General features: G+C 48.1%; 1 protein-coding gene across 14 annotated transcripts in view; it reads left to right on the top strand.

The window, feature by feature from the left end:
• Window positions 1–13,138, top strand: part of SORBS1 (sorbin and SH3 domain containing 1) — a 219,596-nt gene that overhangs the window by 106,165 nt on the left and 100,293 nt on the right. For 12 of the 14 annotated variants that reach the window (XM_087432317.1, XM_087432319.1, XM_087432318.1 and 9 more), the window contains 2 exons: window positions 2,915–2,983; window positions 8,122–8,250. In XM_087432317.1, coding sequence (XP_087288443.1) covers window positions 2,915–2,983; window positions 8,122–8,250 — 198 coding nt within the window. Of the gene's footprint in view, window positions 1–2,914; window positions 2,984–6,035; window positions 6,132–8,121; window positions 8,251–13,138 lie in introns of all 14 variants that reach the window. The other 2 variants (XM_087432325.1, XM_087432315.1) reach the window with 2 other exon arrangements.

Below are 13,138 nucleotides of genomic sequence, written 5' to 3'. Positions count from 1 at the left end.
TACTAATGACTTATTAAGTACCTACTATGTGTCAGTAACTGTGCTATGCACTTTACATGCACCATGTCCTAATCTTTATAATAGCTCCCTTTCCCTCTATTTTTTAACAACTTTATCGAGATAAAATTGGCATACAATAAACTGTGGATATTTTAAGTATACAGTTTGATAAATTCTGACATATGTATATACCTCAGTGGCATTCCTTAATCCGAGTGACTGCAGCAAAAGTAAGCAGATTGACCATAATTGCCCCAGGGTGTGAGCTAACCTAACTTCCTTCATCCAGGCTGGTGGAGCAATTTGCTCACCCTTTTACTATGCCTTTGGTAGTAACAATCAAGACCTCAACAAATGACCAGCTTTGAGTATTTTTAGCTTAGAGCTGAGGTGGAAAGCATGGGCTAGGGAAGACAGAGAAGGGAACAGGTCCCTGATCATTGTGCAGCTGGGAACTGTCAGCTATCCAGTTCAGAGTTTAAGGCAGAGAAGTTTCCATCTGGAGATTAAGGCCCACTGTGGCTACTGGGCACGCCCATGATCGCTCCTGAGACCTGCAGGCTAAGTGGGGGCGGGAGATGACCAAGTGGATGTCTCAGTCAAGGGTCTCCTAATCCTGCATTATCTTCATCGTTTTATCGGAGACCTCTGTAGATTAAAAACAAGCCTTTCCATTTATTTGCATACAGTGTCCTTTTAGCCAAATCCTAAACTGTGCAGGACAGTGTGTGCTTAGGACCAAGGAGGGCTCCAGGCGGAACAGCCCAGGGCCGTAACGTGGCTTCCTCACCTACCAACTGTGTGGCCTTAAGCCAGTGGTGGACCCTTCTCTATGTCCTTCTCTGTAAAATGGACATCATAGAAGTGCCAAATCACTGGGATTTTGTGAGGATTAAATGAGGCAGTGCCCACAAAGTACTGGGTACGATGCCCAAGGTGTGGCTGGTGTTCCAGCCATGGCTTATGAGCTCAGATTTCCTCCTTGAGAGGAGAAGGACTTGGCTTGTCTTGGATTCCTTGAGTGCTTTTGCTGCGTGTAAAGAAGCTACTCACCTTCTTTTCCCCTCCAAGTAGACTTAGGTACTGCCAGTTTCTCCTGCTTTGTAACTCATTTTTTCTTGTGTGGCTTTTTGTTTTTGTTGTCATTTAAAACAGGCCAGTCCGCTTTTTCTTTTTCTTTTTTTTTTTTTTTTTTAGCTTTTGCTCTGCAACCTAAAGTTTCTCTCTCTTCTGATATCAGAATTAGCTTAGGGGCTGGCCCTGTGGCTTAGCGGTTAGGTGCGCGCGCTCCGCTACTGGCGGCCCCTGTTCGGATCCCGGGCGGGCACCGACGCACCGCTTCTCCGGCCATGCTGAGGCCGTGTCCCACATACAGCAACTAGAAGGATGTGCAGCTATGACATACAACTATCTACTGGGGCTTTGGGGGAAAAAAAGGAGGAGGATTGGCAAGAGATGTTAGCTCAGAGCCGGTCTTCCTCAGCAAAAAGAGGAGGATTAGCATGGATGTTAGCTCAGGGCTGATCTTCCTCACAAAAAAAAAAAAAAACTTATTAAAAAAAAAAAAAGAATTAGCTTAAACTGGCATCACCATTCCTGGCATGAATGAGGGTGGAAGAAGTAGGAAGGAGGGGCCGGACAGGAGAGTGAGGGTGTGGGAATGCCTGTGGGACTTCTCCCCAGGTTCTTCCTCTCGGGCGTGGAGCTGGAAGGAGGCATTTCATACCAAAAAATCTGGATTCTTTGACCTGATAGTCCCACTCTTGGGAATTTCTGTCTTAATTTGAAGGAAACAAAAACATCACCCCCATGAAGATGGGAATGAGTAGGTTCATTATGTGTGTTTACTTGATGGAATATTATGCCACTATTAAAAATGATCATTAGGAAGAAAGCAACTATGTGGAAAACATTTGTTTTAACCTTTGGTGGAAAGAGCAGCATGCAAATAATGGATTCTTTTTATTCCAAGTTTGGACTGGGCTGCCAGCCACCGAGGGAAGTTCTTAACCTGCGTTGCCTCCCTTCATTCTCCTGGCAAACCCACAAAGGTGGGCATGGTTTACCACACCATTCTATAGATGGGGAAACTGAGGCACAGAGGGCCTAATAATTTGTCTGGGATCACCCGGCTAGTGTGTAGTGGAGCTGTAGCAGACCCAGGCTGTTGGACACCAACGCACTGTGCTGCCGAGGTTTGAGTAGGAGCCATTGGAATTATTTTTCAAAATTTCTTCAAGTTTAGCTATATTTAATTAAAAAAAAAAAGGAAGGAAGGACGCAGTCTGGGCCTGGTGGAAGCCCAGAGGCTGCCCCGATGCTGACTTGGGGAGGCCCAATGCAAGGCCTACACTCCTAGAGAGAAGACGGTCATGAGGAATTAGGGCAGGTACGTGGGGAAGGGACAGTCAAAGAAAGAAGAGATGGGGTGATGGAACCTGTGATGTTTCTTCTACTTGAGATTTCTGGCCTTCTTGCCAACACCCTCCTTCCATCCGTCCCAGAAATGTAGGTGCAAGGGAGACTGTGGCGTCTGGAGAATTAACCTTCATCTGTAGGTGGACTGGGGGCAATGAGCAGGTCAGAGGCTGGGGGGCCAGTGTCAGGAGGTCCAGGCCACTGGTGGGGAGGGGCAGTGTCTGGATCGAGGAGCGTCCAGGCTGGCCTATCAGTGTGGTTTATGTCAGGGAAGTTGAGTCTTAAGAGCCTAGGTAGAGTGACATAGTCTCAGCCAAATGAACTCCAGGGGTTCGGGATAGGGCTTTAGTCCCAGCATTTGGGGAAATAGAATATATATAAACCATTTTGTATAGAATGTATCTGGTTTATATGTAGAGAATATATGTAAACTCAGTGAATGTTGGGGAGACATGTCTCAAGCCTCGTGCTCTTTTTCTTTCTTTCTTTCTTTCAGAATGTGATGTTGATGCTTCTAAAGCCGTGGTGAACGGTTTGGCACCAGGCAGCAATGGGCAGGACAAAGGTAAGGCTCTTGAAGAGAAGCCTGGCTCAGTCCTGGAAAGTGTTTCTGGAAGGAGTTGGGCCTGGGCCACCTGCCTGGTGGGAACAGTCGCTGGTCTACTCAGGCCATGAACTGGAGACCTGTTTCTCATGCTGACTTTCTGAGACTGTGAACATGTTCTTGCATCTTGTGAGTCTGAGGCTGCCATTTCCCACTGTGAGGTGACGTATTAAAATCTGTCCCTAGAGCCAGCCCTGATGGCCTAGGGGTTAAAGTGCAGCACACTCCGCTTTAGCGGCTAGTGTTTGGTTCCCAGGCATGGAACCACACCACTTGTCTGTCAATAGCCATGCTGTGGTGGGGGCTCACGTAGAAGAACTAGAACGACTTATAACTAGAATATACAACTATGTACTAGAGCTTTGGGGAGAAAACAAACAAACAAATAAAACTGTCCCTAGCTCACAGGATGCTGTGAATAGCAGATCAAATACACAGACCGAGGTACGCCTCGTGCGTATGGCATGCATCAGCCTGAAATCTCCCTTACCTGGCATTTCACCTTCACCTGTAATAAATAGTGACACATTCACAGTCCTGACCCTGAGGCAAGAGCCTAAATTGCTGAAATAAATTATTTCAGTGGCATTAGTTTCACATGCATCGTCTCACATTTTCAGTTTTTAAAAATTTTAAGACAAAAGATTTCTGTGAAATGAATGATGGATAAGGTGACCTTTGAGGTCCTGTTTGCCCCACAGTCTCTCATCCTGAATGTGCCAACGAGGCTGCCAAAATAGCCAGGCCTCAGGGCTTCCTGTGTTGCTTCTGCAGTGTGGTGTGAGGTGGAGTGATGAAATACAGGTTGAGTCCCGGTTCTGCTGCTCATGAACAGACGTCTTGGGAGGTCCTTTGTCTTCCTGGGATGAGTTCTCCTATCTAGAAGACAAGGGAATTTGATGATCTGCAGTCGTTTTTCAAATTCTACTTTGAATTCTGGCTTCCAGTGAATTCTATCCATGTTCATCTCACTAAATTTTATGGTATCCAGGAGGGAGGGCAAAAGTCCTGTCATTGAGCATTTCAAAGTGCACTGTCCCTCAAAGAATAATTTCAGAGAGTTTGACATGTTTGGCCTTTGTAATTTCCATCTGGTTCAACCAGGTATTCCTTTTGAGATAAGGCAAAGTGTGAAATCAGAAGGAACAGCCAGAGAGGGAAGGCATAGAGAGCAGGAGGGATGGGGAGAGTGGGGCTGGTTGGTTTGGGGTGGGTTCCTCTCTGGCAGGAGGGGTCCTGCTGCTGTCCTGTTCTCCTTGCCTTCTTGCTTCCCTGCCTGGCCGCCCTTCTCCACTTATGGTGTAGGGCTGTGTTCTCAGGGTCTTGGGAAATCTTGACCAGGTTGCATTCAAGGAACATTAAAGGGCAGTGCCTGTGCAGTGCCTGCAGGGGAGTGTTTAAGCATCCCATGAAGAACACGGAGAGATGTGGGGGCTCTGGTGCTTTTACAACCTGTGGGGCCATCGACCCCATCCCTGTGAATTCATTGATAGAGGAGACTTAAGAGGTATGCGGGCTGGGTGGCAGGTGGAAGTGGATTCCAGTCTCTCCTCAGTAAGACCCACCTTTGGTTGGAAAGAGGAGGCAGATGCAACCTGAAGGTGATCAGGGTGGCCTGGGGAGGTCACTGAACCAGGTGCCAGGACAGCTGAGCTCCAGTCTCAGCCTCTTCACTTGAGAGCTGGATGACTGAGCATCTCTCTGAGCCTCTTGTTTCTTCCTCTGAAAATGGTAACAAAAATTTCCCATCCAGCCAATCTCCCAGGTGGTCATAAGAAGCAGTCAATAGGATTACTCTGAAAGCATGTTTGTATCTTAATACATGTGGTATTGTTATTATCAACTTACTTATTGATGGCCATATGCTATATGACTGCTATACACCTTATGAAATGTCAGCGTGGTTGACTGGAAGGTGGACTGTCCATCGCTGAGTTGCCTTCTTCCCTCCTGCCCCCTTGACAGGCTCGCCAGCACGATACTGATGCAGCACTGACAGTCTTGCTTCCCAGACAGCCCTGCCCCCAGTTATTATGTGGATCTGGGGCCACGAGACCTCTGGGTGTTGCTCGTTGGAATGATATTGGTGCTGTAGTGCATGAGCTCCCATCTCTCTCTATTTGCTGCCATAAGAGAGAGAGGAGGAGAGGAGGCCTCACAACAGGCTTGTTGTGAGAAGGAGGATGTGGCCCACTATTGAGATTCCACAATCTGGGGAGGCAGGGGGCTGAGAGAAGCCTTCGGATAGATGAGCATGAGCACCCGGGATTTGAGGACAGCAGCCCTTGCCACATTCCAGGCGGTTATCTCAGCTCCCTCCAAGTTCAGCTGGGTGTCAGGATCCTGGGCTGTGCACTTGGGTGCTGCCCAGAGTCTTGAGCAAGCACTTGGACACTTGGCAACATCTTGCCCAGGAAAGGGTGGGTTTAAGCAAGACCATCTGCTACCCAACAGATGGGGGTTCTGATTTGCTTGGGGACAGAGAGCTGTGATTGTCAGAGCAAGACCCTAGAAGTTATGATTCTTGGGAAGCAGCTCTGATGGCTGGAAGGACTAGGCAACCCATGAACTTGTTCCTTTCCTTCCTCCACTCATCTGGGGCCTATGAGCCATAGCTCTCCTCCTCAGAGCCCGCCCCCAATGCTGACACCCCCGCATTCTCCCAGGGGGCCCCTTGGCCCCTGATTGCTTTCCCCTTCCTCTGTTTGCCAGGCCATCTGCATCTCTGTAAATCTCTTTGTCCAGAGTCTTGGCAAGTTCCTGCTGTGGCAGGAGGCACAGATAAACACTGACCAACTGCATTTGGGTGACAAGGGAGGAAGGGTTCTGCCGTCTTGGCACAGAACTCGAAAGAGAGAAAGCAGGTTATTTTAAATTACTGCATCCACTGCTCTTCGTATTGTTCTTTTCTTATGGGCCACTTCCTCGTATTGTCCCTGCCCAGTTCCTCAACTGCCTGAGTGTTTCCCAAATGTTCTCTCTGGATGCACCATTTACTCTTTTGTGTTTTCAGCAACTGCCGACCCTTTACGTGCACGCTCTATTTCTGCTGTTAAAATAATTCCTGTGAAGACAGTGAGAAACTCTTCAGGCCTAGTACTCCCTCCAGGTATCTCTCCCTGGGTTGGTTTCTTTTTTTAATTGTTAGCAGATCATGCATGGTTTTCCTTTCTTCTTCTAACAAAGACGTGGAGGCTTAATCCTTGCATGTTTAGGAGACATTCCCTCTCACTTCCTCAGTTGGTTTCCTTTCTTCCTGTGTATGTGAATGTGTGTGTGTGTTTTCTGTCAGTGGCAAGTGTGGAGAAGAACTAACAAATGCCCTGCCCCTCTCCTCTTTAGGAGAAGGTCAGTCCAGAGGCTAAACATTTACTCTGGCGTGAGTCTGAGCCACATGGACTTCTTAGGCTCTCCCTAGAGGTTTCCAGCTCCCAGTACTTTAAAACACTAGTCTCCCTGAGAATTAACATTGCTGCAGAGGGAACCTCTGAATTGGGCTGAACTTGAAGCAGCTGCTTTAGATGCCAAAGCCAGGTGTACCTCGTGATACTCGCTGGGCCGTTTCCCGGAGCACTCCCTCCCCCACTCGCAATGTCGCCTGCAGTCACTTCCTGCCTCTCCTCTCCAAGGAGGAATGCAGTTTGGCTGTCAACTCCAGCTCATAGCTCCCTTCTGTACAGAATAGGACAAGTGAGGCTGAGGTGGTGCTTTATCCCAGTGGTGCTCTCAGGAGTCGGGCAAATCCAGCTGTGCATCTAGGGGCCTGTGGATGGGCTGGGTTTGTCAGTTTGCCCCTCGTCCTCCTGAAAAGACCATGAATCAGTTTTCCTGATGGTTTTGTGACATTGGTCACTTGTCTTGATAGGGTTGGACGAGTCAGATGCTCTCCAAGGTTGGTGCCTGCTCTGCCATTGTGCTTTTGTGCTTTGCTTTCAGTGGAAGAAGTGCTGATGGGGCGGATCTGTTCTCTCCTATAGCACGAATCATCATTGTCTGAGTTGTGGTGAAGGGGGCTGCTGGAGAGAAAAGGAAAACAGGAGAGAAAAGGCTTTGCTTTTCTGCCCTGGTGCAGGAATGGGGATGCATTGGATGTCTGAGCCCACGTCCTGCCCAATGCCCACCTTAAACTTTACCCCATGATCCCAGTCTTGACAATTTTAGGTCAGAGATCCAGGCTGTGCTGTGAGCAATTTGAGAAAATGAACTGTGGAATTCAGTTCAGCTCAGCTGCATAGAGAGAAACATTCCTATGTGCCTTCTAGAACTGTGTGGTCTGCATTGGTTTCTTGCCTCCCCATTACTGAGTTTCTTGGAGGCTGGGCATTCAGACCTTTGGAAGCCTATTTTGAAGTCCTTCTCAGTGGGATTCTGAAAGATGACCTGCGTCTGTTATTAGGCCACTGCAAACTGTAGGAGAGGTCGGGACCCAGTGAAGGCTCAGCTGGGGGTGCATCGAATGCTGTTCATTGAAGGATTGAGCATTTCTGGTTGTTTTCTTTGGTGTGAATTTCTTTCATTAAGGTTGGAATGTGAGGCTCTCACCCATGATCTTTCTCCCCAGGCAGCGTGTCCTGTCTCATCATTTCAGGGGTCTTGACTTGCTGATACAGAGATTTTCTTTTCTGTTCTCCATTGGAGAACTGCAAGGACCAGTGATTCTCCGGAGAACCACTGCCTAATTCCCTGTGTTGTCAACTGGCTCTTTTAGAAGGATGATCTGGGAGCTTGAGAAATTGCTTGAATTCCTTCTTGAACTGTGCCTTACTAATTGGTCAGTCTGCTCACCAACCTAAACTTCATTTAATAAAAGGAATAAACCCGCTTTCATTTTGAAATGTTTACAGCTGATGTTGTAACTCATATATTTACTCAGAACTCACTGTTGCTTCCATGTTCCCCTAACCTCATGATACATGGTAAATCTCTGAAAATGTGATTCGTCCCTCTCCACCACTCACACGTTAATTTTCATTGACCACCAGACTGCGTGGCTGTGACCAGGCTCATCTCATTCCCCAGCTCTATCAAGTTGCTGACTTTGCTTTAACCCTTCAGGAACCTTGGATTCAGTCTTCTCTTTTGGGTTTTTGCCTTTTCAGATATGGATCCTACAAAAATCTGCACCGGGAAGGGAGCGGTGACTCTCCGGGCCTCATCCTCTTACAGGGAAATCCCGAGCAGTAGCCCTGTGAGCCCTCAGGAAACCCCGAAACACGAAAGCAAACCAGGTGTGCTTCCCATGGGACTGGGGGAGGTGTTCAAAGCCACATGGGAAGGGCAGGAGGCCTCATGCTTTGTTCAGAAGGGCATGAATTCATCAGCTGCCTCCTGATTCTCCCAGGGGCCCCTGGGACAGTCAGTTCCTTGTCCCTTCTGTGATGGGTAGTGGTCAGTGCCCTGAACTGACAGGTACACCTTGCTTCAGGTGAAGGCACACCAGTGACCCCCACTGTATTTTCGCTTTTGACTGAACAGATGAGCAGAAACCCTGTTAAAGAGCTGGTGGCTCTGCAGCCTGCATTCATGAGGACAGAGATGGCTTAGGGGTAGTGGTGAGATGGGCTACAGTACAGGTTAGGCTTCTCTGAGCCCATCCCCACTTCTGAGAGCTTAGCTGGGGCTGGGGAAGAAGCCAGGGGCTAAGTGTAGGTGGCTGGCTGACTGAGCTCCCAGGAGAGCAGAGGTGGGGCAGGGCTCAGGCCTGGGGAGGTGACCTGGCAGCTGAGGGAGCAGGATCAGGAGAGCAATTCTGAAGCCAATACAAACTAGGAATGAAGGGAGACAAACCCCACCCTGACCCATAACACTGGAAACCTGGCTGTCTAGAACATGGTGTTGAGGTTTAGACCTAGGACTATGGGACCTGATAGATCTGTTGTTCATGTCCTTCATCCAGCACCTGTTGGCTATGCAACCTTGGCTGAGATGTCTATTCTCTCAACCTTAGTGATGTCATTGATAGAAGGGAGTTGATAATTGTACCTGCCTCATAGCATTATTGTGAGGGTGAAGTACGTAAAATGTTTTGCACCACTCCTGGTGGCATGCAGTGAGCTGTTAGATGTTACCTGCTGTTAATAGGTTATGATTATGATTATTTTAACCTTTCTGGAGAGGACTTTCCACAGCCCAAGTGTTCTGGGAGCTGAGAAATGCTGACTTTGAGGTTCCATGGGCACAGTTAGCTTAGTTAAGGTAGGGTAGCCCTTTTCCACTCTGTAGGGCAGTGGTTTTCACACTTTAGCTGCATCAGAATCACCTGGAATAAAAAGACAAGTTGCTGGGCCCCAGCCCAGAGTTTTAGGATTTATGATTCCCACTTGAGCGTCTGAGGTCAGGGTCGAGGTTTTGTGTTTCTGACAAATTCCCAGGTCATGCTGATGCTGCTGGTCCAAGGACCACATTTGAGAGCTACTGTTATAAGGGATGGGAATTTTCTTTCTTGAAGGAAATGAAGGGAGAAAATGAATTGAGGTGATGACCACTGCCTTGGGACCCGAGAGGAAAGGAAGTGGGCACGCAAACCCTTTTGGTACGGTTGGGAGTGGTATGTTGTGATAAGATGGAATTATATAGGATGGAGATGGTCAGTGCCCAGCATCCTGGAGACTGACTTCTTGTCTCAGCCGCCTGTAACAGATGCCAAGACAGTTGCCTAAGGACGAGGCCAGGCTAGGGTTTGAGCACTAGCCCCGTTCTGGTAATGTTGGTCCCTAGGCAGGGATTCTTTTTCCCTAGGCTCAGGGAAGGCGTGAATAGCCTCCAGTACTACAAGTTGAAAGTAGCTTCTTGGCTCTATATTCCTGAACCCACACCTACCTGGCTCTTGCCACACTGCAGTTTGTCACTTTTATCTCCAGGAGAGGTGAGTCTAAGGAGAGAAAGCAAAATAATTTCTAAGACTAGCCTAATCCAGCCGCTTCAGGCCTAACTGGGAAGATCCAGCTCCCAAGCTGGAGAACGTTTGGGGAAGAGAGAATCCTAAGGGATAATTTAAAGAGAAAGACCATACCTACAGCCCATGACCCAATAAAGTGATCTTATCAACTGCCTGGCCCTTCCTGGGTTGGGGAACGGGAGTGGTGAATGGGAGTGGTGGAGGAGAGGGAGCCTTGAGCTCCCCCTGGTGGTTACAGTGTGGCACTAACATAGAAAGCAAATGCTACTCTTCGCCCCACTATCTATAGGCTTGTGCTACAGTCCTGTGCAGTGATGTGAGCACTTCAGGAAGCTCTCTCTAGTCCCCAAATAATTCTACATCTTACGAATTTCTAACTGCTAATTTGGGTTAAAAAGATCTTGTTTTAAAGAGAATTTTTTTTTTTTTTGTGAGGAAGATCGCCCCTGAGCTAACATCTATTGCCAATCCTCCTCCTTTTTTTTTTCCCTTTTTCTCCCCAAGGCCCCAGTAGATAGTTGTATGTCATAGTCGCACATCTTTTTAGTTGCTCTATGTGGGACGCCGCCTCGGCATGGCTGGACAAGCGGTGCATCGGTGCGCGCCTGGGATCTGAACCCCGGGCCACCAGTAGCGGAGCACGCACACTTAACTGCTAAGCCACGGGGGAGGCCCCCAAAATGATCTTGTTTTAAAATGCAAATACTCTAAAGAATTAGGGGATAGCTATCAGTCATTCACACCTTACAGTAAATTAATCTTAGTAGATTATTTCCCTCCAGGTCAATTGAGATCATTGAATCCGAATGAGCAGACATTCATTCTGCATCATCTGTGTACCACGTGCTATGTGGGTCATTGTGATGAGAAGTGGGGAGAAGGGAGGAACAGGAAGAGTAATTCTAGGTGCATTAGGTGAGGACAAAAGGCAGTTTGCTGCAACAGAAGAGTCAGGTGTGGGCCCCTAGTCCAATACCGTGCTTTCTGACTGTGGGTAAGTCACACCTTTGAAGCACGTATAAAGAATGAGGGACTTGGGCAAAATGATTTCCAAGCCTTTCTAGTTCCCAAATGCTCTGTGACCTTGGGAAGTTTGGGAATTAACCTGACACAAACAGAATCTCATTCACTGGGGACAAATTCAAGATTGTATACTAGGGCTTTTTGGGTGGGAAGGAACAAGCTGTGTTTGAGTAGAGAGGAGAAAAGTACTCATTAACAGTACAAAAGAGGCTGGAATGAGTTAACACTGGGGTGAGGTTACAAGAGGATGGGCCTCTGGAGATGGGACCTTCAGGACTAGGACTACCCTCCTGCTCATTGGCCAGCATCCTGTTGGCTCTCAACTCTGGCTATGTCCGTGTGGCTCCCTAGCCCTCCTTTCATCCTTGCCTACTCCCTCTCTCTGGGCCTCTGGATGACAACTTGTTGGCCCACACCAGTCTCCAGTCCTGTCCTGGGGCCTGGGAGCCCCTGGGCCTTGACCAGCCACATGAAAATAGTTCTCAGCGGTATTTGCAGGCAGCCATACCGGGCCTGGACTGGGAGCCCAAGTGTGAGGCAGCAAGCAGCTCTTGCCAAGGATTGGGCATGCTTCCTATTCTCAGTGTCTTCACAGATAGCTAATTTCAGACAGCGTCCAGCTCCCTCTGTTTTCACCAGGGCCAGAATCTGCCCCCCAGCTGCTCTGTCTGCTCCCTCACTGCCTTGCTCCCTGGCTTCACCACCTTCTTCCATCCTATTAGGTCTCCAATTGTTGATCATTTGACTGGACTGGAAGCTCCAGTCGTACAATACTGCCCGGCACCTGTGTCCTGATTTCTTCCCTTATGTGGCCCCTTGACAACCACGTTTCAGAGCTATGCCCTATTTCCAGTCCTTGCTCCAACTCCCTCATCCTGGGAGAGATGGTGGTGTTCTTGAGTCACACAGTCCCCTGTTGAGGCTCAGCTCTGCTACTTACTCTCTTTCTGATGTAGTCAAATTACTCAACCTTGGAGAGTTTCCGCATCTGTAAAATGGGAATGATCACAATAGAGTTGTTGGGATTCAATGAGCTCTTTCATTTCAAGATTTAGCACAGAGCTAGGCACACATTAGGTGCTCTTTAGTGGTAACCATTCTAGTTACTGCAGATCAAGTGGCCCATTAAAGACTTGAAATAATTTCAGTTAGAGGGCTTGAGGACCTGGACCTAGCATGGTGGTAGTGGAAACGAAGAGCAGGGGCCAAGGGTAGAAGTGTATTTGGAAGAGTGAAATGACAGGGCTTGATACAGTGTGTTTAAGGAGCATGGAGAGGTGGGACTCCGTGCTGACCAGGAAGTGCCTTTCCTGGTTGACTAAGAGAATGATTGTGGCACTCATGCAGATGGGGGATTTGTGAAGGGAGTTGAAAGGAATATTGAATTCCACTTTTTGACATGTTGAGTTTCTTGGCAAGGGAAGGATTTCTAGGAGGAATCTTCTGATAGCCATTTAGAAACTTGGAGTCCAGCATGTGGATTTGGGAGCCATCTGCATCCAAGTGAATATTGGGAGGATGGAGACGTTCTCTGAGGTGGAGTGACAGACGGTTGCCCAGTTTAAACCCACCCTCCAGACTCCTGCCCTCAGGTGGTAGCTTGACTCTGGATCCCTGACCATGGCTTCCTGGCCAACCTCCTAATCTCTGAATGTGGGCCTTGGTTTTAGGATCAGAACCATCTGGAAAGAACTGCAACAATCTTAGTGCTGACTCCCTGCCTCCAGGAGAGGTCTCATCACTTTATCCCTGCTTCCTGATATCATTGCCTGGCCAGGTCTTGGTGTTGGCCCTGTTGGTTCAGAGTGACTTAATCTGTGTTCCCAGGTCAGAGTGTTTTTACTCAAGAGGAGATAGGGAGCCTGAACTGGTGGTAAGTGTGATACCAAGCTTCCTGTCTGGTGTAGCCTGAAGACCATCAATCCCTTTGTTCTGACTCAGAAGCCAAAGTCCAGTTCAACCTTTGCATTTTGTTAGTTCTGTGCCAGTTGGCTCCATTCCTTCCAGCCTGATTCTTGACTGCAAAGTTAGCTTTGGACGTAAAGATTCTTGGACTTGCAATCAACTCATTTCCTCACATTTGCTCTCCAGAAATGGCAGTAGCAGAAAAAATAACATAAGGAAATTGACCTTGATGCAGTTAAAGACACTTCCTGCCTCTGTTAACTAAGAGTCCTTTTTATGAGCTCCTGTGT

This window comes from Ceratotherium simum, chromosome 6 (genome assembly GCF_057802395.1).
Source record: "Ceratotherium simum simum isolate JZ-2026a chromosome 6, ASM5780239v1, whole genome shotgun sequence".
Classification (NCBI taxonomy): Eukaryota; Metazoa; Chordata; class Mammalia; order Perissodactyla; family Rhinocerotidae; genus Ceratotherium; species Ceratotherium simum.
This window is presented reverse-complemented; position numbering and strand designations above follow the sequence as displayed.